At 51.1% G+C, this 27,794-nt stretch overlaps 2 protein-coding genes across 8 annotated transcripts in view; one reads left to right on the forward strand and one right to left on the reverse strand.

The window, feature by feature from the left end:
* Positions 1 to 4,331: 4,331 nt before the first annotated feature.
* On the reverse strand, positions 4,332 to 23,033 carry ANKRD16 (ankyrin repeat domain 16). Of its 3 annotated transcripts, none has more exons than XM_074828115.1 (9): positions 22,926 to 23,033; positions 20,716 to 21,063; positions 18,483 to 18,703; positions 14,017 to 14,059; positions 12,890 to 12,998; positions 11,096 to 11,257; positions 7,918 to 7,996; positions 5,260 to 5,447; positions 4,332 to 5,010 (listed from the first exon to the last, which is right to left on the reverse strand). In XM_074828115.1, the coding sequence occupies exons 2-8, from the start codon at positions 21,051 to 21,053 to the stop codon at positions 5,287 to 5,289; spliced, it is 1,113 nt and encodes a 370-aa protein (XP_074684216.1). In that variant the 5' UTR covers positions 21,054 to 21,063; positions 22,926 to 23,033; the 3' UTR covers positions 4,332 to 5,010; positions 5,260 to 5,286. The 3 variants fall into 3 exon arrangements, with proteins under 3 accessions (XP_074684216.1, XP_074684217.1, XP_074684215.1); XM_074828116.1 differs by lacking the exon at positions 22,926 to 23,033 and adding an exon at positions 21,163 to 21,753; XM_074828114.1 differs by lacking the exon at positions 22,926 to 23,033 and having other exon boundaries at positions 4,332 to 4,983; positions 20,716 to 21,114.
* The window catches only part of FBH1 (F-box DNA helicase 1), a 32,613-nt gene continuing 27,848 nt past the window's right edge, over positions 23,030 to 27,794 (forward strand). The window contains exons 1-4 of one of the 5 annotated variants that reach the window (XM_074828110.1): positions 23,030 to 23,130; positions 24,014 to 24,182; positions 24,650 to 25,036; positions 25,701 to 25,865. In XM_074828110.1, the coding sequence (XP_074684211.1) occupies positions 25,024 to 25,036; positions 25,701 to 25,865 (178 nt within the window). In that variant the 5' untranslated portion in view covers positions 23,030 to 23,130; positions 24,014 to 24,182; positions 24,650 to 25,023. The other 4 variants (XM_074828109.1, XM_074828112.1, XM_074828111.1 and 1 more) reach the window with 4 other exon arrangements.

Consider the following 27,794-nt stretch of genomic DNA (forward strand, 5'->3'; position numbering starts at 1 on the left):
AAGGCGGGACCGCGCCGCCCCCTCCCGCGCGCCTGCCAATCACCGCCCGACGCCGCCCGCCATTGGCTCACCGCGCCGTCGCTAAGGGGCGGGCGCTGCACCGCTCTGCCGGCGCTGCCACCGTGGTGAGGGTGCGGCGCGCATGCGCAACGCTGCGCGCCACCCCCCCCACCCCCCCCCCCCCCGGTTTGTGCAGCGCCGAGCACCTCCTCAAAATGGGCGGGGGCGGGGTTGGGGGGGGGCGCACGCGTGTACACGTGCTGCGTGTGCAAAGGGCGCGTGGGGCGTGCAACGAGCACGCGTGAGTGTGCAACGGGTGCGTGCCTGCGCCCGGGTGAGGGGCACATACCTGTTCCGCACAATGGGTACGTGGAGACACGGGTGCCCACACTCGCGCAACGGGCGTCTGCAAGGGGCGCGCAGGGGGTACCCACACGGCCATCACAGCCCAGCGGCCACAGGGCTTTGTTAATTATGGCAACAAACGACGCTAATTGCACTGTATTTCTACTTCCCAAACGCCCGTTTCGCTTCTCGCACACGGCACCTTTCCCACTTCCCCCTTTTCACCCCAAAATACGCAAAGAAGAGTTTTTGCTCTCATTCAGGATCATGCTCGGTGCGGCAAATCCCCCGTCCACAGCACAGCGCTGCCACAAACAAGCGCCTTTTTGACAAGATTCGAGGGGTTTTTTTGCACTTTTTGCATTTAAGAGGGGCTGGGGTTTTTTTTAATCCTCACCACTACCCGCTCTCCACCGCCCACCCCTTCCTTGAAGCAAGGCAGGAATTTCCCGGCTGATTTTAATGCCCTGTGGATCAACGTCCCGACGAAGAGGAGTGAGGTGGGGAGGAAGCATGTATGCAGCGGCCACGGGAAAGCTGCTTACGCACCTGGGGGGCTGCCAGCGCGGATTAGACACCCGCGGGGCTTAAAGCATCTTAATTTGATCGCGCAGCCACGTCCTCCGCGTCTACCAGGATGCGCAAGGCCAAGGGCAGAGGGCCGGGGCTGATGAAGAACGGGGCGAAGCTCCATCAATGCGAGCAAATGCTGCTGCGGTGGTTTGGAGGGGAAAAAAAAAAAAAAAGGTTTTCATATTTGGAGGAGCAAAAGCTGGAGGGGGAACACAGCTCTAGGGGGATGGGACCTGCCAGCCCTGAGCGAACGCTGCTCATCGATGGAGCGTATGTTCCCTGCTCCTCCATAGGGGCACGCCTGGGCCGGGTCTCGCGCCAAGCTCGTTCACACCCAAGTAAGAAAAAAAATTAAACTAAAATCTTCATTTACAGGGTGCTGGTGAAGGTTCGGCAGCGTGGAGCAGTCGGTAGGAGAGCACACAAGGAGTGAGCGATGCGGGCAGCGAGGTGGTGACATTATTTCTGCAGGAGCTGGGACAAATCTCCTTCGGTGCCAAGAGAGGCGCAGAAACAGGGAAGGGATCTTACCCCTGAACTCAGCACTGGTGAGGCCACCCCTCGATGAGTGGGTTCAGTTTTGGGCCCCTCCCTCCAAAAAGGCCATTGAATGACTCCAGCGTGTCCAGAGAAGAGCAACGGAGCTGGTGCAGGGTCTGGAGCACAGGTGTGATGGGGAGCGGCTGAGGGAACTGGGGGGGTTTAGTGTGGAGAAGAGGAGGCTGAGGGGAGACCTCCTGGCCCTCTGCAACTCCCTGAAAGGAGGGTGCAGAGAGGGGGGATGAGTCTCCTGAGCCAAGGAACCAGCAACAGGCCAAGAGGGAATGGCCTCAAGCTGCGCCAGGGCAGGGTCAGACTGGCTCTTAGGAAGGATTTCTTTGCAGAAGGGGTTGTTGGGCGTTGGAATGGGCTGCCCAGGGCAGGGGGGGAGTCCCCATCCCTGGAGGGGTTGAAGAGTCGGGTTGACCCAGCGCTGAGGGATCTGGTGGAGTTGAGAACAGTCAGGGTGAGGTTAATGCTTGGACTGGAGGAGCTTCAAGGTCTTTGCCAACCCAGACGATTCTGGGATTCTGTGAAACAGCACATTGGACCCTTGAGGGATGGCAGTTCCTGGTGCCCAGGCACAAGGTTTTCTACCTCCTTCTCCAAAATCCACAAGCATCATCTGCACGAGCCACCACCACGAATCTCCGTCGGAGACATCAGCGATGCGCAAGCGGCTTGGGATGGAATAAACTGACTCATCGGCAGTTATAGGTTGGCTTGGAGGACCGGAGCGACATCCACACGGGACGTACCCACAGTAGAAGTGTTGAGACTGGGCTGGACAGAGGTTGAGCGGGAAGGTCTGGCTGTGGGAGCAGCAGAAGGCAGGAAAAGAGGCAGCAAAACAGTCGGTGGTGACGCACCACGGGCAGCGGGTCCTCAAGCTCTTGGTTGACGTCTACCACCAGCTAGTTGGGACACCAGGGTTGAGAGACAACAGCCAGAGAGTGAATCCTCATAACTCCCAGAGAAGGGGAACAGGATGGAGTGAAAAATCACCACCAGCTCCTAAGAGGTACAAAAAGGGCACGTCCAAAACCGATTCATGGGCTGTGATGAGGATGCTGCAGTCCCTCAGTGTCATCGCGAGGAAACCCAGCCAGACCACCCGGGCACACGTGTCTTGGTGCTTCTGAGTTTGGGGGGGTGTGATGGGGCGACCACCAGAGTAAAATCAATATTATTTAAAACCAAAACACTTTCGGGGAAGGTTTCTCAGCGACGCAATATTATTTCATACCTATCCATACGCTTCTACTCCCCCTGCCTGTATCTCAGCCACCTCCTACAAGACGAAGGCTCTAGGTCTTCTCCTCCGTGGTGGAACCAGAGCGTCTGCAGGGTGCCGAGGGTGGAAGAGGTGGCGTAACAGGAGAGCGCCGAAGCTGTGCGCCGGCTGCCGGGCTCCACTCCAAGCCGCCTTCAGCGCCGCGTGGCACAGAGCCCGGCTCCTGGGCTCCCTCCCCGGGGGACCAGGCGCCCCCATCGTCTCCCCACGTTGAGACGTCTGCTGGGAACGGCGACGGGGGGTTCGCACACACGCAGTCTAGCGCTGCCGAGCTCTTGCCGGCATCTTGCAGCACGCTCTCGCCGACGCAAAGGGGTCCTGACTCCTTGCTCCTACCTTGCAGAGTAAGCAACAGCAAGAACAAGTTAAAAAGCAGCAAGGGCTCTTCTCCTGGCTAAAGCTGAATCCACTTTCCTCTTTAACACCCTTTTGTCCCTGATCATCTGCGGTAACAACAGCCAGTTTGTTTCTGTGCATCTTTTTGTTGCCTGAGGGGCAGATTTAAAAGAAGGGTAAATAAGTGCTGGAGACGTGCCATTACGTCTCCCTCTGCTACTGTCCAGAAGCCTTTAAAAATCATAAAGCACCTTCAAAACAATGCAAATTCCCTTTTGGGTTTTCAAGGCATGTGTCATGGCCAGGAGAGCTACAGACAGATATTTGGAAACATTTTCACTTGCTTTCTCATAAAAGCTTAGACTCACAAGCAATCTGAGCTCGTTAGCAGGGATATTCAGGGGAAACAGCTATTTCATGGTTTGCTAAAATCGTGAAAAGCTGGAATAAAGCAGCCCCTTGCATTTACCGGGTTGCAGTATTGCTGTTTGCTGTATTTAGGCCAGGGCCAGATTTATGGAAGGATTCAGGATCTTTAGAGGAATAAAACCACTTCCTCGCCTGCCCAGGGGCTGATACGGCTCCCACCACCCTGCACCGTTAGCAGCTTCCAGCATTAATTCATTTTTCCTCCCTCATGGAGAAGAATCTCCTTCACAGATGGAGAAACAAGACAGGGTAAGACCGGCAAAAAGCAGGTCTTTGCAGGCATGTTTGGAAGAGTTTTAAGATGCTACTGAGTTCTGCTTCTCCCCATCTTGCCGGCTTACAGCCCCCTCTTGAACCCCCCCAAATTATTTTTGTAAGCGCGCTGCCTCTCCTCACGCAACGCGAGCTGGCAGAGGGGAGGAGGCCCTAACCCTGCTCTAAAGGCTGTTGAACTCGAGAGGAGCGTGGCACCGTCGGCGCTCTGGCTTAGGATCATCACGGCAAATTCTGCTCCAGGGACCACAGCGGGGGGAATTTCTCACTCAAACAGGAGCTCAGCATCGTCTTAAACCCACCCGGGAGCACATGGGTGGGTCGGGCACCAAACCACGCCGTGAGCACCACAGCTGGGGCTGAGCAAGACTTGTTTGCTTGCTCAGTTATAGACGTGTCTGATTTTTAGCATCTGCTATCGCCAGAGCCGCAGAATCCCGTTGTTTTTTACGTCTTGACATTACATATAGAGAGGGGAGTGCCGTGTTTCTATGCAAAACCATATTTCTAATTCCAGACACAGACAAATAAACCAAACAGCTACAGCAGCTCTTACCTTTATGTGTATTCTGGGCTGTTAGAGACTTACTGACTACATGAAATATTAAGCCATTTCCCTATACACTTCAAAAAGCAGATTTTTTTGTTTTATAAAGTTCATCAGTGGTGAGAAGTGCCAAGCAAGACTGTCTGGAATAACAAATACCTCTTTTTCAGTCTGATCCAAAGACCCATGATGCCATTGCAAGGTTGAGGTCTTACTATTGATTTCAGAGGGCTTTGGGATCAGGCCAGGGCCACAAAAAGGACGTAAGAGGTTGATGCAGCTTGAAGACTCCCTACACTTGTCCTCTGCAGCTGAAACCTGATGAAGGAAGAGTCACCAAGGGCTCACTCACACCGCACCGCACTCGGCTTCTCTCAGGGGCTACCCAAGGAGGTGGCCACTTAAAGCAACTTAAGAGATCTGTGGAGAGCAGGTCCATTAAGGGCTATAAAACTCAACGATCCAGGTGTATCTTCTCCTTGAGGATATCCACTGTATGGAAACATCCCAGCAAAGAGCTGGGCAGGCTCCAGCCAGTTCCAGCCACACAGTCACCAGAGGTCATCGAGCAGTGGCCCACGGGCACTTTCCTTGGATGGTTATGCTTCAGGGAGCCGTGGCCTCAGCTGTTTGGATGTGCTGGGTGCTGCAGAAGAAGAGATGAAGTTCAGCCCTGAAATTTGGAAGTGAAAGAAGAACAGCCATAAATTTACAACGATGGGGTCAGTACAGGAACGTGACAGCCCAGACCATTACATCCATTATCTTTTTGAGATAAACCTATTTAAAAACAAGTTTTCTCCCAAATGTACTTCCCAAGTGTCAAGCTTGGTTTCTCTGCTCAATCCTTGGGCAAAAATCCGATAGTTTTAAACAGGTGTTCACCTAAATCTGAATAGTTATTAAGCGATAACTAACGTACCATGCTTCTCTTTTTTCCCAGTTGGTCTCACGCGCTGACATTCGTTTCCTGGAAAACCCGGAGGACGTCTGGCTTCCTTGCGAGCTGCTGTGCCAGCGTGCCTGTGCCATCCGGGGCGTCCTGCAGCCCGGCGTGGAGCAGGATCCGTGCAGCCTCCGCCTGCTGCCCAGCACACGCTGCATGCAGGGCTGTGGGGGAGACAAGATGTCGAGACAGGAGCTGAGACTGCCTGGAGGGTTTGGCCTCAGAGGCAAACATTGGATTCTCAGCGAAGGAAACGCAGCCAGGGTGAAGGATGACTTTTCCCAGTGGCAACATGCAGCCAAGCAGCCGTGGGATGGCACAGCAGGGCTCAAGCTGCCGCCACCGGGCATGTCCACAGCAGCAACGGGATGACTAAACCTGCACAAGCAGGGAATGTGTCCTCTTCCAAACCCAGCCATGCTGGTAGGAGAGCTGTCAGCCTGGTTTACCCCAGCTATTACCCCTGTGTCCCCCTCACAGATTACTAGTCCCTCCAATCCATCAAGCAGGATTAACCTGGTTGAGCCAAAGCTAACGAGGTTTGGGAGTATTTAAGACAATTTGGGTTGTTTTGATTGCTAGCCGGCTGAACATGAGCCAGCAGTGTGCCCAGGTGGCCAAGAAGGCCAATGGTATCCTGGCTTGTATCAGCAATAGTGTGGGCAGCAGGGACAGGGAAGGGATCTTACCCCTGGACTTGGCACTGGTGAGGCCGCCCCTCGATGAGTGGGTTCAGTTTTGGGCCCCTCCCTCCAAAAAGGCCATTGAATGACTCCAGCGTGTCCAGAGAAGGGCAACGGAGCTGGTGCAGGGTCTGGAGCACAGGTGTGATGGGGAGCGGCTGAGGGAACTGGGGGGGTTTAGTGTGGAGAAGAGGAGGCTGAGGGGAGACCTCATGGCCCTCTGCAACTCCCTGAAAGGAGGGTGCAGAGAGGGGGGATGAGTCTCTTGAGCCAAGGAACCAGCAACAGGCCAAGAGGGAATGGCCTCAAGCTGCACCAGGGCAGGGTCAGACTGGCTCTTAGGAAGGATTTCTTTGCAGAAGGGGTTGTTGGGCGTTGGAATGGGCTGCCCAGGGCAGGGGGGGAGTCCCCATCCCTGGAGGGGTTGAAGAGTCGGGTTGACCCAGCGCTGAGGGATCTGGTGGAGTTGGGAACGGTCAGGGTGAGGTTCATGGTTGGACTGGATGATCTTCAAGGGCTTTTCCAACCCTGATGATTCTGTGATTCTGTTTTGACTGAGTTGTGAGCAGAGCATGCTCACGGCAGGAGGGGGAGGCTGTGGGACAGAGCAGAAGGCCTCCAGGCTTCTTATCGCTCTGTGTTTGAGGTCAATTTAATAGTGATGTGCCCAAGAGGGGCTTGAAACTACTCTGGATGTCAGCAGGGTCCTTTCTGGGCTGGGGCTCCCTGCCAGCTCACGCCAGGGTCGGAGTAAATGAGAGAAGTTTCCATGCACTGCATGCAGCAAGGAGCATCCCACAGGAGGAGGCTGCAATACTCCAACCCAAGCCCCAGTTCATCCCACAGACCCCTCTGACAGCCAGCACGCCGATCCAGCATGGCTCCAGCACACTTAGGCAGTCCTGTTACACTTGGCTTGTGTAGCAGGGCGAGCCAGCCGCCTTATCCTGGCCTAATCCTGCACAGGGGTGAGTATCTTCTACACTGAGGGTTGTTAGCTCCTGCTGCAGGCTGATGTTAACCATGGAGCATCCTGATCCCCAGGGATAATCCACGCAGGACACTTTGCAGGAGCAGAATCTGGGTGAGAAGCTCCCCAGGACGCAGTGACACTAACGCAACGCAGCTGACGGGCGCGAGGAGCCACCACAAATGTCCCAGGGTTGGACGAGTTCTGCAAAGCTCAACTTTACTCACTGAGGGGGTGGAGAGAGAGAGAGAGATGCTCGTCACTGAAGCGTGTTATTAAGCAAACCCAAAGACTGGGTAAGTTGCCAATTTTGGCAATGGCTGAAACCATTTATATATACTTTTTTTTTTTTGAGAGAGAGATGCTGGTGCAAGAGATGCCTCAGACTCTCATGCTGGGAATGCCAACTCACTGGCATTACTATAGCAACTCTATTTACGTTCAAGCTCTCTGTTATTATTTGCTCATAAGCCATTCCTAGGTGGTTTGCTATGGAATTGAGGCTTAAGAGCTTGTGCAATCGTTGCGTTTGTCTGCCTACCCTAACCGTTTCAAACTGTCTAATTTCAACCAAATTTGATGGCGAGGCAGCCGTATCAAAGACAGTACGCTCCTGAAAGTCTCATTCAAAATAAGCAGCTGGGTAAAGAGAAACACCAATTAGCATCTCTGTTCTTCCCCCAAGAGAAAAGCCCCAGCGCAGGCTCAACCACGCCATTAGACATCAGAAAGTCCAGCAGGAAGAGAGACAGTGAATGAAAGCTAAAAAAAAAAAAAAAAAAACCCCCAGAAAAAAAAAAACCAGGCTTCACACATCCACGTCATGCTGCTCCAAGAGCCTTTTGCATACGTGCATCTGGCATCTCCTTGCACGCTCCGCTGAGCAGACGCAGCACGGGCTGCTTCGGAGGCTGGGCTCCTGTTCCTAAAGCACATTCTCACTGTCATAGAGAGGGTGAACAAATCGCTCGGCAGCCTTACCGGAACGGTTCTTCCCATCCTTCGCGTGGACATCAGCGCCGAGGGACAGCAGTGTCTGGATGGTGCCCGTGTGTCCTTCCTGTAGCAGTGAGCACAGGATTATTTATTCACAACCAGCTCCACTCAATTTCTCCCCTTTGCATTTAGCAGAAATAACACAGGCCTGAAAAGAAAGGAGGCCGCAAGCAATCTGTCCCTGACTGCATACAACACCTGGAAGGGCACAGATGCAAATTCGCTCTTTCACGGTCAAAATCTGGGGCTACCAGGAGCTGCTTCAGGCTCCAGAGGACCTTACAGGGGCTAGAAATAAGGGTTGGCTGTCTGTGGCAGTGCAGATCGGGTCCATCAGCCCACAGGAATTGGCCAGAGAGATGCCACCAGGCACCTTCTCCAGCCTGTGAGGGGAGTTGGAGCTTGGCCCTGGGTCAGCGTGTCTGCACACCTTGCATTTCCCTGGCAACAATTTCGACCCAGAGGCTGAAAAAGCAGCAAGAGGCATCCCAGGAGCATAATTCTCTCTGCAAATATTTAATGCAATGGTTTAAAATCAAAAGTGTTCAATTAGGACCAATAGTGCTTAAAAATCAAGCAACAGCACAGAGCTGGCTCTGGTGATGGTAGTACAAAAGACAGAGCGGTGCCTCAGCAGGGAAGGTGTGATAAGATAACCCAGTCCAGATCCAGGCAGGTGGAGCTGCTTTTTGACAGCTGTAGATCCCACAGGATCTTCCTAATCATGGTCAATAGATCCACCTTGCCCAGCCAGGACCTTGAGGCGTGAGGAATTTGGAAGATCAGCTCTGAGCAGCGGCATTGCCTTTACCGGTGGCTGTGGCGGAGTTAATACCAAACGACCTCTGGCAACCGGGTGACACAACCTAAAGATGTTCCTTAATTGCAAATTAGTGTACTAATTTGTCAACCAATCTTGCCTTTGCCTCTCCAGTCCTCACCTTCAATCAAGTAACTCAATTAAATTGCTTTTAACTTCAGCTGGTCACAGAGCTGTAGGATCCCTGACTTTCCTTTTGTAATTGGCAGCTGGCTGTTTGTTAAAAGGACTAAATGTCAGCAAAACACCGTGTGTTTTCCCACCCCGTAAATCCACTCCAAGTACCACAGGGATCTAGAATTGCTCTTCCAGAGGTGTATTTCAGCTCCGAGAGCAGAACCTGTTGCTGATGGGGACTATCGCGCATCTGCCTGCAGCATTTCCTAAAGGATCACTCCCAGTATTTGTAACGCCCTGCGAGGAGACGCAGACCACGCTTCCACACCGTCACGACCCACAGCAGCCTCTATCTTTCCTCTGCTGGTAGCCAATTTTAAACACCACAGGGGAAAATGCAATACAGCCCCCACACCCCTCTTCTCTGCACAAGCTTCTCTGTAAATAAATCCTCTCTCCCTAAATAACACGCCTGATTTCGTAATTACTTTTTCAGTGCAATGAATTAGTCTTTGTCGTGCCGCATGAGAATGGAAGGCTCTTATTTTTATCCCCACCACCCACTCCTTTCCCCCCATTATCGTACGACTCGGTAGCATCTTCCCCCCTGCTCAAGACTCCCATTTCCCTGTTGCATGAACACCCCCTCTCAGTGGCAAAGACAGCAAGCCAGGAGCTGCTTTAGCTGCCACAGCCTTGGCAGCAAATTGAGTTGAAAGCGTAATTTGATTTTCATGTATTTATAAATGCAAAGTAATAAGAAAAGAAGAAAAAAAACAACCCACCAGCCAAACAAATGATGCTGTAAATATAAAGTGACACTGAGCCTCGGGAAGGAAGAGAAACCCATCAAATCGTTCCCCAATCAGCCGCTCGCCAAGACAGAGCTGGGATCTTCTCCAAGGCACATTATATTCCCCAATAGCCTTGCTGTTAAACGTACCCTTGGCAACCAAAAGGGCTTTCAACATGGTTTCTCAGAGCATGAGGAAGGGAAGCTGGGAGAAAAGCCTCCTTTGTGGGAGCCAGCAAATGCCACGGCTGGGTCCTGCTGGAGGAGAATACTGTTGCCAGCACTCCCAGTAAGTGTCATTGATGCTTTTGTAGGGAGCGGGGCGCTGGGATGCTGTTTCGTTCCCACTACAAGTCTAGACTGGGCTCTGAGAGCTGCATGTTAAAGCTCACAAGGTTTAACAAGCAGGGATCTGAGCAGGGACCTTCTCTTGCCACTGACTGCCAGCATGCTGCACACTGTGGTGCGCCAGCACCAAGCAGAAGGGAGGCAGCAGGAGGGATCCTAGTCAGCCATGAGGCTTTTGGGATCTGCTCTGTGCTCGCAGGGAGCGTTGCAGGACCCACAGCCCAACCGCACAGGCGTGAGATGGGAGGAGGAGAAAGCTCAAAACGACTCTCACTGCCTGGAATTCAAAACAACTCCTGTGCGAAGGACATAGATAAGTACCCGGGAGCTCCCTCCGCCTTCCCACCTCTCCCGTCTCTCACGTCTGGCCATGGGCAGGCCAGAATCCAGCCTACTGGGACAAACTGTTGCTGTTTCACAGCGCATCAGCCATCTTCTGTCCAGCAAGCTGCCAACATGGAGACTGGCTACTGACCCGCTGGGAGCCAAGCCACCAGGGCTGAAGAAAGACAAAGGAAGAAATCTGAGCAGGATTTCATCCATGTCTCCTCCGCCCAGCGAGGGAGAAGACGCTGGTGAAGAACTGTCACAGCTCATGAACTACTGGTACCGACAGCTCCCAGTAATTAGCAGGGTGGACTCCCTTCAGGTATTGCACTTTGGTCCAAAAGCAATGGGCTGGAAGAGTAATGCTCACCAGAAGTGTGGGTCAAGCCCTGTCCACAGCACGGCCAAGTGGACATGTGGCAAAGGAGCTGGGCCCTATCACCACCCGCCTCTGCTCCTGAACGATCCCACTCAGCCACATGCCAGGCAGGAGGGTTTACTAAGCCACAGCACAGTCAGTGGCGTGGGCAGGAGGGTGGTGAACAGAGCAACTCAGATACCACCATCTGCAGAGAGCTGGACATACTTAATGAGGGCCTAAAAACCATTAAACAGAGTATGGACTGGCCAGGAGCAGCGACAGAGGATGAGCTGGGAATGTAAATCCTCCCTCGAAAACAGCCTGTTTTAGATGTCAGCCTGCAGCACACCAACTGGCAAAGACTTTGTAGAGAGGAAGCCTGGGAACAGGAACAAACCTTGGCTGCGTAGTGCAGTGCTGTGAGTTGGAGGGCTGTCACTCTCTCGTTGACATCGACACCCAGCTCGGAGACGAGGAACTGGATGGATTCATCCTGGGCCGTAACGGCTGCCCGGTGCAGAGATTGAGCGCCCAGAGCATCCACAGCTGAAGGACAGGCCTGGAATGAGAGAGGAGGGAAAGGGAAAGCAATGAACAGCCTGGCCAAACCTTCAAGGATAATCACCAGTCCAAAGCAGAATGATGTCTGCTTGCCACAGCCATGGTGATGGCAATGATGTCAGCAGCAGGACTGGTGCAGTTGGTAGCACCGTAATTCACAGACCAGAGCCAGCTCTCTGCTGAGTTTTTCAAGTGATAAGCAAAACTAGTGCCAAAAACCACCAAGCCCTCTCTCTCTTCAGTTGAAGCACATATGATGGGTTTCAACTCTTTAAAGCAGCAGGAAAAACCCCATCTCCAACCTCTGTGCTGGTGGAGAAGAACTTGGATGAAGGTAGAGGGAGGGAGATGGGTGGATGACCTCATGAGATCTCTTCTGTGAGTCTGAATGAACCGCAAAGACATAAAATCAAGAAGGGTAACGGAAGTAATACACAATGCACTCATCTTAAAGGATATAATCCAGCCTCTTGAAATCTAGTGGGCCTGACTCATGGTTTTAAAAAACCTAGAAGGTAGCAACACTGCCATTAGTGTTTCCAGTGCTGCTTCGTGGCAATAAGCCAAAGCACCACAACGAGGAAATTAAATCAACTATTCCATCTTCATTGCCTGAAATGTGAGACTACAAACGTAAGCAAACTTCACAAATATTTTATCCTGTAAGGGCCAGATGAGCAAAGCCAAGCACACAAACGTCTCCTGAAGTCAACAAGTATCTACGTACACGAACACAACCTGGGCATCAAACCATCTCTGCTGGCTGAGGCTACGTGTTACAGCCGATTAAATCCAAAGTTTGTGATCTGGAAAAGTGTGATACCACGTTCCTTGGCCCACTCTGTGCCACGCTGGTGGCTCAGCTGGCCAACTCAACCTGCCAGCGTGGAACAAACCCATTCACTGGGTTTTGCCACACGAGCTTTCTGCCAGACCAGCGAGGTGCAGCACTTCGGCACAGTGACCAATGAACACCGGAGCTGGCGGAGGGGAGAGGCAAAACGAGGGCAAAATAGGTGAGAAGGGAGACACAACCCCACCTCCCTGAGAATCAGCCATTAGGTGGGCTCCAACCACCTCACATCAATTCAGCAGTCAATAAATAATGCAGTGGTCTGGTTCCTGCTACCCACAATTGGCTCTAATGACATTCCTGTTACGCCGTGTATGTTGGGAGGAAATTGGAGATTACTGGGAGATAACACGGAAGCAGCAGCTGCCACGAGAGAGGGAGGGCAGAGATGAGCTGCTGCCAGCACAGCACAGCCACCCTCCATGCTGAGCCCTAGCACTCCCCAGTGCTGGTCCTGGCTTTGGCACAGCTGCCCCTGCAGCGCTGGGCAAGTCCCGTCTCCTCCTGCCACTGCCTTGTGTCCCCATCCCCCTTCACCAGCTACGGGGACGTATCCCCACCCTAGGGTGAGATCTTCACCAGGAGCCGCGTCCTGGTGGCCTTCCCTGGCAAAATCTTGCTCATCTCCAGGGGGAATTTGCTTTCTTCCACAATTCACTTCTTTACAATTTGGGAATTTGCTTCTTTACCATATGGTTACGGAGAACACGTGGCTTACCTGCCCTGGCAGTTCTCAGTCAGGTCCTGGAGGAGGGAGGTGAGGTTTTTGGCACCTACCTGGTGTTTTTCCAAGAGCAGCCGGGCAATGTTGACATGCCCGTTTTGGATAGCATCCATAAAGGGAGTGACTCCACATTTGTCTCTACTGTCGGGCTTGTACTGGCACCTGGAAGAGAAGACAAAAGCCAGGACAGAGTTGTTGGTGGCTCTGAAAATCCTTATGGCACTACCTGCTTTGCACTGGTAGGGCAGGAAACTATCACGGGATCGGAAATGGCACATATAAAGCCTGTCCACAGACCACACATAAACCTCTTTTGGTGTGTTCTGGCCTGGGGTATGGTCTGTGGGGGCTTCTGGGGTCAGAGATCTGGTACTCAGCCGGTGCAGCTTGCTCAGCTGCACAAAAGCCAAGGGTCTACACATCATTTATATTTCTTTCCCTTGTAGCCCAACCAGAGGATCTCTGGAAGGAGTAAGGTGTGCACAGGCCTTGCGCTGGCAGAGGGGAAAGCCACATCCTCAGGTAACAACACCACATACAGAATCAAAGCCCACAGGTCTCCCCCAGGTTAAAGCTCCCCTGAAACAGAGAAGACCAAATTAAAATTGAAAGCCTGGCTCAAATCTCAGGGCTCTGTTTATGCTAGGCCAAGCATGGACAGGAATTAACAGGGCTGGGATGAGTTGGCTAACAGGGGCTGCGGCTAGCAGCAGCTACGATGCCCAGGGAAAGGTGCTCCTGTACTGGTTAGGAAGGTAACAGGGTCAGGATGACTGGGCACACACTGATTTAAAGCCACTTCACAGCCATCTCCCAGGAGCACAGCCTGAAAATAAAGCCTGGAGGCTAAGTCCAGCCTAGAGGAGCTGCACCCAAGCTGTCAGAAAACTGTTTTGTTGTTAACGTAGGCCTCGGACACATTGGGGAATGAATCAGCACAGAAAAAGAGCAGAGTTATATAACTGGGGTTTATGTCATAGCAAAGTCGGAGCCCATCCGGAGAGCGTCCTTGTCTCCAAGGCCCCTAAACCAGCTGTAAAAAAACCCGGAGGAAACCGAGACAGCTTCAGGATCGAATGCAGGGCAGCTGTGCAACCGGGCTTCCCGAACGGCATAAACACCCTTTTGTGTCCGGGCAGTGAACGGGAGGCGGGGGAGAGCGGGGAGGAAGCCTGCTTACCGCTCCAGGAGCAGCTCCACAGCGTCAAAACAGCCGTGCATTGCTACGAGAGAGAGAGAAAAACCACAGTTAATTCATGTTTTCATGCCATCATTCGCCTACAGTGAAACACAATCAGGTTTCTGACCCTTTTGGCTTATTCATGAGGAGGGAAGGGGTTCCAAGAGGCTTTAAATTCAAAGCTTTTTATTTTTTTGGTAATTAAAACATTGTCTCCATATCTCAAGCCTTCCCTTCCCCTGATCCTATAGGAAAACACCAGATAAAACAGGGAAAAGGCATACATATAAGGCACCGTATGCCTCTACCTGCAGACTACATGTGTGAGAGTGTACATGCAATTAAGCTGACACAAAGATTTTTTTTGCAAGTATTTGTTAATCCCTGAAGTGAAATCTGTGAGAAGCAAAAGCAACACAAAGCAGGGAGCTGGTGAATAGCTGGATGGCATTTCCACCCCTCTTCAGCCACTTGAACTACCCATCACTCCCATCTCATCATCCTAATGAAGCATCCTCACCCAGACAGCATCTCAGAGGAAAAACAACAACAGTGGGGGAGGATCTGGACATTGTGCACTGAAATATTCTCTCTTTATTTTTTTAAACCACATCGTATTACAGCAACGTAAGGACAGCCTTGACCTGGCTTTGTTTTTTTGCAGGTCATTTTGCACAACAAATTAAATACGTTAAAGAAAAAAAAAAAATCAAACAAAGCCCGGAGCTGCTACACCAGGCTATTTACTCTGTGCGATGGAAGAACAACCCCTGACAAATGTGTGTTACCAGCAATAACCTTCAGACGCAGCTGCACAATAGATGCTCTTTAAAAGCCCAACGAGGGGTTCCCATCCTCCCAGATCTTGGTCGTTTGCTTCTGCTCGCTGTCCGTTTATCACCCCTTCACCTGACCTGATGTAAACACAGGCAGAGCCACACTGTGGAAAGGATTTTTGAAATGGAGGCTTTAAAAAAAAAAAACAACAAAAAAACAAGCTATGTGAAGAAAAAACACCCCAAGCAACACGATTACATCCTTTAACAGCAACAGAGACACAAGAAAGCTGCAGCGCTCGGATCCACTGTTGCACTCCACTTCCTCTAATTACATCTCCCCCGCTCTCTTGCCTCAGGCTACGGATATATGAAGCAGCAAAGCTTAAGGAATCAACCCGAAAAAAAAATTGCACGAGGGAGAAAATTACCCATCATCTCTCCAGGGATAACTGTGCCAGGAAGGCAGCTGGACCGGTCACGGGTTAATGTGCTCATATCCACACCCTTGGGATGTAAACTCATTGAGACAGCGGTTCATCTGGACATGATTTCCCCCTGCAGCTCCAGCATCATCTCCGGCCTCTCGCCCCTGCTCAGGAGCCTCAGGAGCTGTGTCTAAGTGGGCTACATGGTGGCGTGCGTGGGGTGCTGGCACCAGCACCCACCCAGCAGCAGCTGCCGGCATCGTCCTGGCTTAAAATGATGCTGAGGGCAAAGGGGGTTTAAGCAGCTCCAGCCCTTCCCACTGCCCAGTTGCTCCCGCACCAGCTGCTGCTCTGCCCATGTGTGGTCCAAGGTCTAACCTGGATCAGTAAAATGACCAGAAATCCACCCAAATCATGGCTCGATGGCTTTGCCACGGTGAATGTCAAACATAGGAGGAGACACAGAGGTGGAGACACCTCTATGAAGCAGTGAGAACCGGGCACTGGATCCCACCATCGCTATCTGTACCCCCATATCCCAAGCTTTCCAAGACCAGGAGGAGACTTTAAGCTCAAGTTCAAAAGCAACCCTTTTCCTCATGACAGTCCTCACCCTGCTCCTGACCCTGTCCCCAAACCCTCAACCCCCAGATCCCAACCCAACACCCACCCCGCTGCGGGAAGGGGGCTGAGAGGGGGCTGCGAGCCCAAGTCTGCCAGCCCAGACTCAGAAACACAAGTCCTGGGATTGAGCAGGGACAGGAGAAAGCGTGAATAAATGAGGATTAGCCATTTCTCATTCAGGCAACCTGCTCCTCGCTGCCCAGCCTGAAACATCAAACAACTCATCAGCTATTTGTCATCCCCAGGTCAAACACAAGGACTAAGGCGCAGCCAATGCCCCTGGGCTGGGACTGTCACTGCTGATGAGCACAGGGTGGTGGACCAGCGGCTACTGAGGGCTGGAGAATTAACAGAAATGACAGCCAAGGAGCAACACACCCAACAGATTAATTACAGCACAGCAAGGGGTCTCCTCACAGTACCTCGGGTCTTTCCCGAGAGTCAATCCCTCTTAAATTATTTCACAGAATCATCTTGGTTGGAAAAGACCTTGAAGCTCCTCCAGTCCAACCATGAACCTCACACTGACCGTTCCCAACTCCACCAGATCCCTCAGCGCTGGGTCAACCCGACTCTTCAACCCCTCCAGGGATGGGGACTCCCCCCCTGCCCTGGGCACCCCATTCCAACGCCCAACAACCCCTTCTGCAAAGAAATCCTTCCTAAGAGCCAGTCTGACCCTGCCCTGGCGCAGCTTGAGGCCATTCCCTCTTGGCCTGCCGCTGGTTCCTTGGCTCAAGAGACTCATCCCCCCTCTCTGCACCCTCCTTTCAGGGAGTTGGAGAGGGCCATGAGGTCTCCCCTCAGCCTCCTCTTCTCCACACTAAACCCCCCCAGTTCCCTCAGCCGCTCCCCATCACACCTGTGCTCCAGACCCTGCACCAGCTCTCTTGCCCTTCTCTGGACACACTCAAGTCATTCAATGGCCTTTTTGGAGTGAGGGGCCCAAAACTGAACCCACTCGAGGGGCAGCCTCACCAGTGCTGAGTTCAGGGGTAAGATCCCTTCCCTGTCCCTGCTGGCCACACTTCTGCTGATACAAGCCATTTGGGAAACAAGTTTAGGTAGTCGCAGCTTTGAGTGGTGGTTCCCCACACTCATCCCTCCTGCGGAGACACAGCCAAGCCCTGGGACGTTCAGCCTAATCCCCACTCAGGGATGGGGAATGTTTCAGATTCACATCAACCACCACCCTCCAGCCCCGAGCCTGCTCCACGACAGCACCCTGACTTGGTGTCACACACTCTCTCTTCATCGTCCACTCTCACTGAATCTCTGGAGAGCAGAGTTAAGGGGATTTAAGCTCTGGGAAGGCCCACGCTTTATCTGCACTGCCTGGCTTGCATGGGTCTGGGGGCAACCAGACCTGATACTCTATAAGCAGCAAGGACATGTGGCAGGACAAACTTAATTCTGCACTAACGGATTTTTGGGCCATGCAACCTATTAAGACTTGGAAAATTTAACTTGAGACACACCTTGTGAATCATTCATAAATCAAGATGAATCATTCCATCTCAAGGATGAAAAAGTCAGAGAGCCAGAAACCAAATCCAAACTGCCTCTGGGTCACCATTCAGCTAACTGTGCCCTTCTGCTCCCCACCAAGCCTGATGACGTCTGTGGTTCTTCAAAGCAGTTCACTCCCTTTCTATGTCCTTTTAAACCAATGAAAGGGGCAGAGAAGGGGAATCGGAGACAGTGGGCTCCAACCCTAACAACAGCCCCTGTGTATTGCCAGCAAAAAGGCACTCTGGATTTCTCACCACTAGATACTACCTTCTTAAGAGCAAGAGAATACCAAAACCTGTAATGCTTCTTCTGGAAGTTATGCTTAGAGACCCTACAGCTCTTCAGATCTGCCATAATGACCTAACCCACCAAGCATTCAGACAAAAATGTATCATTTTGAGAGACATGTCTCTTATAAAAACTGAAGACAAGGCTAAAAACCAAACTGGTAAAAATGTCCATCAACAGGCAGATCCCAAAAGGTGACTCTCAGCAGTTCTGCCACTTTTAGGATTTTTAAAACATCAGGATGTGCTTGGAGCCTTGCAGATTTTCCACGTGCAATTCGCAGCTTTATACGCCAGCAAGGAAAAGTGTATTGCAACGTGGTCTGAGCCATGGGAGCTTGGACATATCTGTCACAGGGAGGCAGAGGTGGAGACAAACACCCTGGTCCAAGGAGGCCAAAGTCAGCTCCTGGGATGGATGCACCACTCTCAAGAGAAAATAACTGTTATGTACCACAAAAACATGCTCCGAGTACAGGGAAAATCCAGTGAAGTGGGAACTGAGGACTCTCCAACCTCATAAGCTCAGTCTTTGGCACATCATTAAGAAATATTAAGCCTAATTCTTGCTGTTTATTTATCTGAAAGCAAGTAAAACGAGTGTCAAAGCACCATTAGCAGTCCGAAGTTGAGAGGTGAGCTCCCACTAATGCCCACCACTAGCCTCTTTTCATTTCATTTCCATAACTCTTTCCCTGTGGTTTTGTATCAAAATAGGTCACACTTTGCTTCTCCAAACTAAACGTGAACTGAAACAACAGCCCCTTTCTGTTCTCCGCTGCCGCCACAGCCTGCTCTTCTCTTCCAACCCGTTTGGTGGCAGCGGGACCTTCTTTTACCTGCTGTGTGCAGAGGCGTTCTCTTTATTGCACTCTCCGTGTCCCAGCTTCCTGGGGACACGTCCAGCAGGTACCGGAGAACCTGGGGATGGCCCTCCCGGCTCGCGATGTGGAAGCAATTCCAGCCATCTTTATTCTTTAGCAGCGGGTTGGCTCCATGCTCCACGAGAGCTTTGATCACCTCCAGGTTTTTCCTAGTGCAAGCCATCATTAGGGGAGTCCTGAAAGAAAGAGGAGACAAACAGAATAACCAGAGAGACTTTTGGTCTAATGTCTGAGCTTGAAGCACGATTTAAAGTTGTTTGTAGCACCAACTGGCCTGTCTAATAAAACACAGTAGCTCAGTGCCAGCTGTGGTGAGCTAGCCAGAAGGAAAATTGATGTGCTAAAACCACTCTGAGGTAGCAGGAAACTTTGCTGGCTAAGGGTGAAGACCTTCTCCAAGCTCAAGACTAAATTTATCACCTCACCTGGATTTGGATGCTTTGACTGAGGCTCACCACGCGCTGCATACGGACCCGTGAGATTTTACAGCACTGCTTGTCCCGTTTCACATGTCTGGGGACAACCTTTGATATTTAAAAGCATAAAATGCTCCAGTTGTAAGGACAGATAAGGACAGGAAGAGAGTACTGAGAAGGGAGATAAAATCTCCAGTGATGGAGATTTTTAAGAAAAGATTAGACCTGCATCTGCTGGGGTAGAGCTGAGCCTGGAGCTCCATGTTTCCTGCAGCTCCATTTCTACACGGTGCCCAGATCAGTGTGTATTTTCAATGCAAATGAGACTTTGTCCGAGGGCTGGGACGTGCACTAGCAAGCAAGCAGCTCCCCATTTTTAATCCGTGGATGGAAGGGTACTGCAGGCCTATCGCACAAAACCAGGCTCGCACACATGCCTGCAAAGAGCTCGTGAGATCTCTGCCTCTCTCTGCTCCCCCTGATGTCAGCACCACGCTGGCACAGCCTCGAATTAGGAGGACTGGGATGCTGCCTTTGTATTTCTGTTAGTTCAGCTTCAAAACAACCTCCCCCAGCTTTAATTTGTGAGCTGGGAAGAATCTGGGCTTTCTTTTGCAAGGTGGTACACAGAAATCTCCCTCTCCAAGAATAAAATTTGACATTAATCAGGCCTGCTGCTTGTTTGTGGATTAGGCTTTATTTTTCATTCCTGATTCTCATTCCCTCATCATTTGCTTATGTGTTACTCACGTGGCAGACAAACAAAAGCCCTGAAGAAAACAGTTGTTTCTTGAGTTCTTGAGGCTGTTGCTATTATATCAATAGCAAATCTGACCTAAGAAGCTCTGTTTGCTGGGGGGAAACAGGAGTACAACTTACTTTTTATCTTCTTATTTCAGAGGACTGGGACACAAAAATATGAATCAGTATCATTGATTCCCATCAAACAGCAGAGCAGGGAAGAACGAATAGCTGTGGATGAAAGCTTTTAAATTGGATCTGCTACTGAAGAAGTAATTTACAACTTCTACGATAAACAGGGGGAAATCAGTGATAGGGCTGGAATTTAGCCCAGAAAGCCACCCGTGTGCTGGGCTGCACCCAGAGCAGTGTGGGCAGCAAGGCAAGGGGGGGGATTCTCCCCCTCTGCTCCGCTCTCAGGAGACCCCCCTGCAGTGCTGGGTCCAGCTCTGGGGGCACCAACAGCAGAAGGACACGGACCTGCTCGAGCGGGGCCAGAGGAGGCCACGAAGATGCTCGGGGGGCTGGAGCACCCCCCTGTGAGGACAGGCTGAGAGAGTTGGGGGGTTCAGCTGGAGAAGAGAAGGCTCCGGGGAGACCTTAGAGCGGCCTCCCAGGACTGAAAGGGGCTACAGGAAAGGGGGGAGGGACTCGTCATCAGGGGGGAGGGATAGGACCAGGGGTGACGGTTTTAAACTGGAAGAGGGGAGATTTAGATGAGATCTAAGGAAGAAATTGTTCCCTGTGAGGGGGGTGAGGCCCTGGCACAGGTTGCCCAGAGAAGCTGTGGCTGCCCCCTCCCTGGAAGGGTTCAAGGCCAGGTTGGACGGGGCTTTGGGCAACCTGGGCTAGTGGAAGGTGTCCCTGCCCAGGGCAGGGGGGTTGGAACTAGATGATCTTTAAGGTCCCTTCCAACCCAAACCATCCTGTGATTCCATGATTCTAAATGACGGCTCCTGCAATCACGTTCCCACTTCTGCATCCAAACCCTTTTCAGGTTTGCCCCATGGCAAAGCAAACCAGTGACCTACCAGTCTGCCTTCTTCAAGCAATCTACGCTCGCACCTCTCTCCAGGAGGTAGGAGACACACTCCCCGTGGCCCATGGAGGCTGCTTCGTGGAGGGGTCTTTTGTAGTCGCTATTGAACACCTCAACATCCATCCCCAGTGACTCTACCAGGTAGGTGAGGATGTCACGGTGCCCATATCGGGCAGCGTGGTGCAGCAGCGTGTCCCCCGAGCGCCCGTAGCGCTGGCTCTGCGCCGCCAGGCTCAGCGCGTCGTCCGGCCGCAGCTCGTCCCGGAGGAGGTCCAGCCGTCCCTCCTGCACCAGCCGGAGGAGCGGCCTCAGCCTCTCCCCCTCCGTCATGGCTAGAGATCTGGTAGAAAGAAGAAAAAAAAAAAAAAAAATCAGGATTATGGCTTCAAACAGCATGAATACAATGGCTGCTCCCTGGGTCAGGATAAACAGAAATTACCTCTTCCCTCAGGAAAAACAGAACCTGGCCTCTCCCTCCAGAAAAACAGAAAATTCATTTTCTCTCAGCAAACCTACAAACCAGTCTCTCCCTCAGGACAACCAGAAATTTCCTCCTCTCTCCAGAAAACCAGAAACCAGTCTCCCCTTCAGGAAAACCAGAATCTTCCTCTCCCCATAGGAAATCCAGGAACCAGCCTCTCTCAGGAAGAACAGAAATTTCCTTTTCCCTCAGGAAAACCAGGAACCAGCCTCTCCCTCAGGAAAACCAGAAATTTCCTTTTCCCTTGAGAAAACTAGGCACTGATCTCTCCCTCCAGAAAACAAGAAATTTCCTTTCCCTTAGGAAAACCAGGATCTGACCTCTCCCTCAGGAAAAACAGAAATTCCCTTTCCCCTCAGGAAAACAAGAGATGTCTTTTTCCCTCAAGAAAACCAGAAACTGGCCTATCCTTTAGGAAAAACAGAAACTCCCTTATCCCTCAGGAAAACCAGAAATTTTCTTTTCCCTCAAGAAAACTAAGAACTGGCTTCTGCCTCCAGAAAAACAGACATTCTCTTTCCCCTCCAGAAAACCAGAAATTTCCTTTTCACTCAGGAAAATTAGAAATCAGCCTCTCAGGAATGCCAGAAATTTCCTGTTCCCTTAGGAAATCCAGAAAATTACTTCTCCTTCAGTAAAAACAGAAATTTCCTGCTCCCTCAGGAATACCAGAAACTGGCCTCTCCCTCAGGAAAAAGAGAAAATCTCTTTCCCCTTAGGAAAACCAGAAATTTCCTTTTCCCTTAGGAAAAACAGAAGCTTTTCCCACCAGAAAAAAGCAATTTACTTTCCTGTGGCAAAAAACAGAAACCAGCCTCTCCCTCTGGAAAACCTGACATTTCTAAGGGGAAAAAAAAAGTTCTTTTCCCTTAGGAAAACCAGGAAAAGGACTCTCCCTCCGGAAAACCAGAAACCTGCCTCCTCCTCAGGAAAAACAGAAACTCCCTTTTCCCTCAGGAAAAATAGACAATTCCTTTTCACTCAGGAAAACCAGAAACCTGCCGCTTCCTCCAGAAAACCAGCAATTTTCTTTAGCCACCAGAAACTGTCAGAAACAGGCCACTCCTTCAGGAAAATCAGAACTTTCCCTTTAGGAAAATCAGAAACTACCTTTTCCCTTGGGAAAACAAGGACCTAGCTGCTCCCTCAGGAAAAACAGAGATTTCATTTTCCCTCAGGAAAACTAGAAACCAGCCTCTCCCTTGGGAAAAACAGAAATTCCCTTTCCCCTGAGGAAAACTAGAAAATTCATTTTCCTCTTCGGAAAACCAGAAACCAGTTGCTCCCTCAGGAAATCCAGAAATTTCCCCTTCCCTCGGGAAAACCTGAAATTTCTTTTTTCCTCTGGAAAATGAGTAATTTCTTTTTCCCCTCAGGAAAGCCAGAAACCAGCCTCTCCTTCAGGAAAACCAGAAATTCTCTCTTCCTTTAGGAAATTCAGAAAATGATATCTCCTTCAGTAAAAGCTGAAATTTCCATTTCCCTCAAGAAAATCAGAAACCAGCCCCTCCCTCAAGAAAACCACCAATTTCCTTTTCCCTCCGGAAAATGACAAACTTCCTTCTCTTTCAGGAAACCAGAAATTCCCTTTTCCCTCAGTAATACCAGGAACCCGCCTCTCCCTCAGGCTGGGGACCCGCCACATTTCCCCCCCCGCCCCCGCCTCAGCCCACGTCGTGGCGGGTCCCTGCACAAGACCCTCCCCGGCGGTTCAAACCCACCCGCGCTCTGCTGGGGCTGCGTGACGTCACGCGTGGCACTACGCGGCGGCGTGATGTCACCCCCAGGGGACAGGGAAGGTGACAGTAAACAAACTCCGGGAATGTTTCTCTCGGCCCTCATAGCGTCATTCCGCCCCCAGGCTCGTCCGAACCCGGAAGAGCTGCGCCATTGGACAGCACCGGGTCCCCGCGCGTTCTGTGATTGGTCAGAGGGGCGGGGTGGGGCGTGGCCGGCGGAATGGCGCGGAGTGAGCACCTGGGCCGGGGGCGGGCCCTTGGCAACGGGGGGGGCTGAGCAGGGGGGCCCGGGGCTGAGAAGGGGTTGGAGAAGGGCCTCCCTTGGTCCTGGGGGGGGGACCTTGGCAATGGGGGGGGGGTTCTTGGAATTGGGGGTAGGTCTTGGCAATAGGGGAGATTCTTGGCATTGAGGGGGGTTCTTGGCACTGGGGGGTGGGCTTTGGCAATGATGGGGACCCTTGGCAGTGGGGGGGACTTTGGTAATGGAGGGGCCTTCTTGGCATTGGGGGGGACCCTTGGCATTGGAGGGAACCTTGGCTATGGGGGGGGTTCTTGGTATTGGGGTAGGCCCTTGGCATTGGGGGGAACCCTTGGCACTGTGGGGGGGGCCTTGGCAATGAGGAGACCTTTGGCAGTGGGAGGGACCTTGGTAATAGAAGGAGCTTCTTGGCATTGGGGGGGACAACCCTTGGCAATGAGGGGGCCCTTGGTAATAGGAGAGGGGCTTGGCAATGGGGGGGTCCCTTGGCAGTGGGGGGCTTTGGCAATGGGGGGCACAGAGGAGGAGGGCCCTTGGCTATGGAGGCAGCAGGCCTGGGGCAGGGGCTGGCAATGGGGGGGCCATTCTGGGCCAGTGTGGATTAGCCCTGGGGGGGGCCCTGGGCTGCTGGGGGCTTCCCTGTGTGGGTGCCAGGCTGAGGGACACAAGGTCAGTGCATCCATGTGGGGAAAAGGTTTGGAAACAAGATGACAGGGGGGATGGGGAGCAGCTCTGACCTTCTCCTCCCGAATATTTCTCGTCCCCCTGTTGTCTGTGGCTGCTGCTCACAGCTGATCCTTTCGCCTCACAGCTGGAGTGTCTTCTCGTGGCTGATGAGCTCCGCTCCCCATCATGTTCCTTATGTGATTGAAGCCATAAACCGTGACGGGACCCTGCGACACAACCTTTGCTCAGCACTTTTGTGTCTGCCGCTGTCACCAATCGAAAATCTTGGGAAAAAGGAGAAAAGATGAATGCAGGTGAAGTCTGAGCGGGTTATCTTCTTGTGTTGGGTTTCTGGATTTGAACGCCGTGCCATGGTCCTGGCACGTCTGGGGTTTTGCTGTCCTGGGGTGAGGGAGCAGAGGTTTTGTCCCCAATCCTACATCTGATCTCACGTGAGACTTTTCCGTGTCCGACAGCTTCAGGAATGGGCACAGAGCTGGTACCTCAGCTCTAACATTTGCTGGGACTATGTGCTTAAGAGAATGGGGGTGCTTCAATGATTTGTGCTGTTTAATCCAAAAAAATTTTCAATTGCAAGTGAGAAATAGCATTTTTAAGTCGAATCATAGAATCATTTAGGTTAGAAAACACCCTTAAGATCATCGAGGCCAACTGTAAACCTAACCCTGCCAAGTCCATGACTAAACCCCGTCCCTAAGTGTCATGGGACTGTCTTGCATTGCTTTTTTTCTTCAGCTTGCCCCATTTGCTGTGTTTTTAGGAACATGGGATGTTAGAAAACAGCCTCCCTGGGGAGCTCAGTGGGTGCTTTTAACGTCGCTCTGTCGAGCTGATGTGGATGAAAAGGAGGAAGCAGTATAATGAAACAAACTGACCCTTGGATCCTGCTGTACAAGATCAGATGATTACTTTTGTGGCTGCCATAAACATGTTAGAGGAGTTTATCCTCCGCAGCACGGTGCAGTAATAAAATAAAAGTGAAACTGCCTGAGCAGTGTTTTGCTGATAATTCTCCTATCAGAAAGAAGCCCATACTGTGCCGTGGTATCAGATTTCCTGTGAGCATTTTTGGTAGAAGCAAGTTGCATTGCTTGCAATTTTTCTACTTGCCGCCCCGTGTACGGAGAGGAGCTCATGGAGTTCTCAAGTAAGATTTTCTTAAAATAACTCTTCAGCTAGTTTCTGAACTGCTTCTGCTGCTTCTGAAACGTCCTTCTCGCAGGGAAGAGCTGTGGTGTGAGTGGGTTGGGTTTCCTCCTTAATGGAGGATCCCAGTTTGGATCTGTTTGCAAGAGTTTATGTGTTTGAATGCTGGTTCTGACATTCCCCGGGCATATCACTGTTGTCTCTCGCAGGGGGTTGCGCAGTTCAGCTTCCGCAGGCTTCCTCGGCATCCTCCTAATGATATTTTGCATTTATACGAATGCCTTTATCTGCTTCCTCCTTGTCACAGTATTGTAAAGCCACAAAACTTGCACAGATTCTGATTTTAGATCACTCTCTTCTGGTCCAAAGCCTTGTACAGCAGAGGAGTGGGGACCCCCGCGGGGTGCAGTTGCTGTTGCAGTGACTGCAGATGTGTTGCTTTGACATGATGTGTTGCCCTCCTTAGCGTCTCACCAGAGAATTGTATCACTTTCTGCTGTGATTTCTTCAGAGAAACTCCTGGCTGAAACACTGGGACTGCCCAATAAAATTTCTGAAAAGAAACTGTATTTATGCCTCTGTTGAAGGCACGGATCGTACATCGTTGTTTGCTAACGGTTTGGTTTGGGGGGTCTTTTTTTTGTGTGTGTGTGTTGGCAAAGCAGCAAAGCGATTCAAAAAAACACACCTCACGGCCGATGACTGCGAAGCTCTGGCACGGAGTGCAGAAGGTTCATCCTCCCTGACGCAGCCGTTGAGTCAAAGACATAGTAGAGGAGATGTAAACCAGGGCCTCCATCCCACCCACCGGACACGGAGACAGCGAGGAGGTACACTGATTACAAACACTTTAAAGGCTGAGGGATTTGGGGGAAAAAAATGCTAACGTGGTGTGAAACAAAAGGGAAATTGGTTGATTTTGAGAGGCGCGTGGCAAAACTGGGCTTAATCTCTGCCTCCACAAAGCCAAGTGGCAAGAAAAAGAGATACCTTGACTATTTCCCTCTACGGGGAAGTGGGTTTGGCTTCGCACGTGTGTTTAGTCTCTCCTCGCACCAGAAATGCCTCTGTATCTCTATCGCTGAGCTGTCTGAGACTACCTGGGGAGAACAGCAGCTCTCCCTGAGGAACGCTACAGCTTCTGCAATTAGGGACTATTAATGATGTGACTCCTGCTTCTAGATGATCTTTAGGATAATTATTAAATAATAATGAGCCGTCTAGTTATATAAGACTGCAAAAGTGTTGTTGAGCACTTAACAGATATTAATGATCTTCGACTTCCCTAGGAGTGGGAAACATTGTGATACACAACTCGTAGGCATGGGTCCCAAAAGCGCTGAAGCCTCAGAGTGCTTTTGAGATTGATAGGACTTTGAGCTAATCTTCAGACAACGGGGTTCAGGGCTCAAACTAAAGGTGAAAGAGCTGTTTTCAGATCGCTCATGGTGCAGGGTTAAAGGCCAAGCCTCAAAACCCGTGTAACGACAAGTGACACTACACACATGTGTGGGCAAGGAGACAGGTAGAAAGCAAAGAAAAAACATCCTGGATTATTCCTGAGCTCCTGAGTGCCTTGGTCACTGTGGAAAAGTGAGACTTAGGAGCATTTTGGTGTTTCCCTGGGAGGCTTGGGAATCTACCTTGGTGTAAGTGACTCGCTTCACAGAGAACATCTGCTGGTGAGCCAGGACAAGACACCAGAGTCCCTGACTCTGTGCTCATAGATATACTTTTCTTTTCCATTTTCATATCAGCGATATCTTTGACTATCTCACTTTAAAAAATCTAGTAATCTTAAGATGCTGCAGGTTTTAGGATACTGGACTCGAACATTAGCAGGGAAGCTGTTCTTTTTAAGCAGCAAATGTCTTGCAAATCAGACCTCTTTAAGCTATGCCTTCACGAGCGTCCAGAAAGAAAATGTGTTAAAATCAGCAGTAGCTGCTTGTGATTTTGTTCTTCTTGAGTTGCCTCTTAGCTAAGCATCAAGATATGTTGCAGACTAGGAGCTGGACAGAATGAATCCTATCAGCGCTGGTAAGTTTAGTCTGTGTGCTATGTGAACTGTGGCAGTCAGGAAAGGAGAGGCTGCTGAGAGCAGTCTTTTGCCAAGTTTTGTTTCCTTTATGGTCTCTGCTGCTTTTTGACGTTGCCACCAGGAAGAATCTGGCAAGAAATGGCTGTTTATCCTCTTAAAGGTGTTGGTCTCTCTTATACTGTGGTAGGAGCAGCCTGCTGGAGACTTCACGCTGTGACCTTCTCATGATGAAGAGCAGTAATTAAAACCTGAAGCTTTTCTAAAATCTTAGTGTGTTTCTCATTCACCGGGTTAAGAACAATAAATAACCAGTGGGAGCCCAACCTCAGTCTGAGTCACACCACAACAACGCAAGTCTCGCATTTTGTTTCCTTCCTATTTCTCTTTCCTTGGCTAGTGGAAATATCTCCCATGGAATTTATTGTGCAGCCATGTTTCTGTTTAACACGCGTCTGCTCTGTTATGTTAGCTAAGGGTTGTTCATCTGAGAGATTGTTATACAGACCATATCTTTTTCTAGAAGCTGGTGGAGGTGTCAGACATACTTTGACAGCGCCCAGATTATGTGGACAGTGAAAAGAGGTGAATGTTGTTCTGTTGACTTCTGTAGGTTGCCAGAGAAGCGATGTGAAGGAGGACAGTTCGCCTGTAGTAGGCTCCTACATCTGTGAGGAACCCTGTGGAAATAACTAGCCCCTTGCAAAACCTCTAGTCTTTT

The sequence above is a fragment of the Strix aluco genome, chromosome 5, assembly GCF_031877795.1.
Source record: "Strix aluco isolate bStrAlu1 chromosome 5, bStrAlu1.hap1, whole genome shotgun sequence".
NCBI classification, from domain to species: Eukaryota; Metazoa; Chordata; class Aves; order Strigiformes; family Strigidae; genus Strix; species Strix aluco.

What these genes read in the sequence shown, in the direction of transcription:
- ANKRD16 (XM_074828115.1), bottom strand. Translation starts at nt 21,053, where the DNA reads ATGACGGAGGGGGAGAGGCTGAGGCCGCTCCTCCGGCTGGTGCAGGAG. An exon ending in AACGCCTCTGCACACAGCAG is followed by an intron (nt 14,060 to 18,482) that starts GTAAAAGAAGGT and finishes TCTCTCTCGTAG; the next exon opens with CAATGCACGGCTGTTTTGAC. An exon ending in TGCTCTTGGAAAAACACCAG is followed by an intron (nt 11,258 to 12,889) that starts GTAGGTGCCAAA and finishes CTCTCATTCCAG; the next exon opens with GCCTGTCCTTCAGCTGTGGA.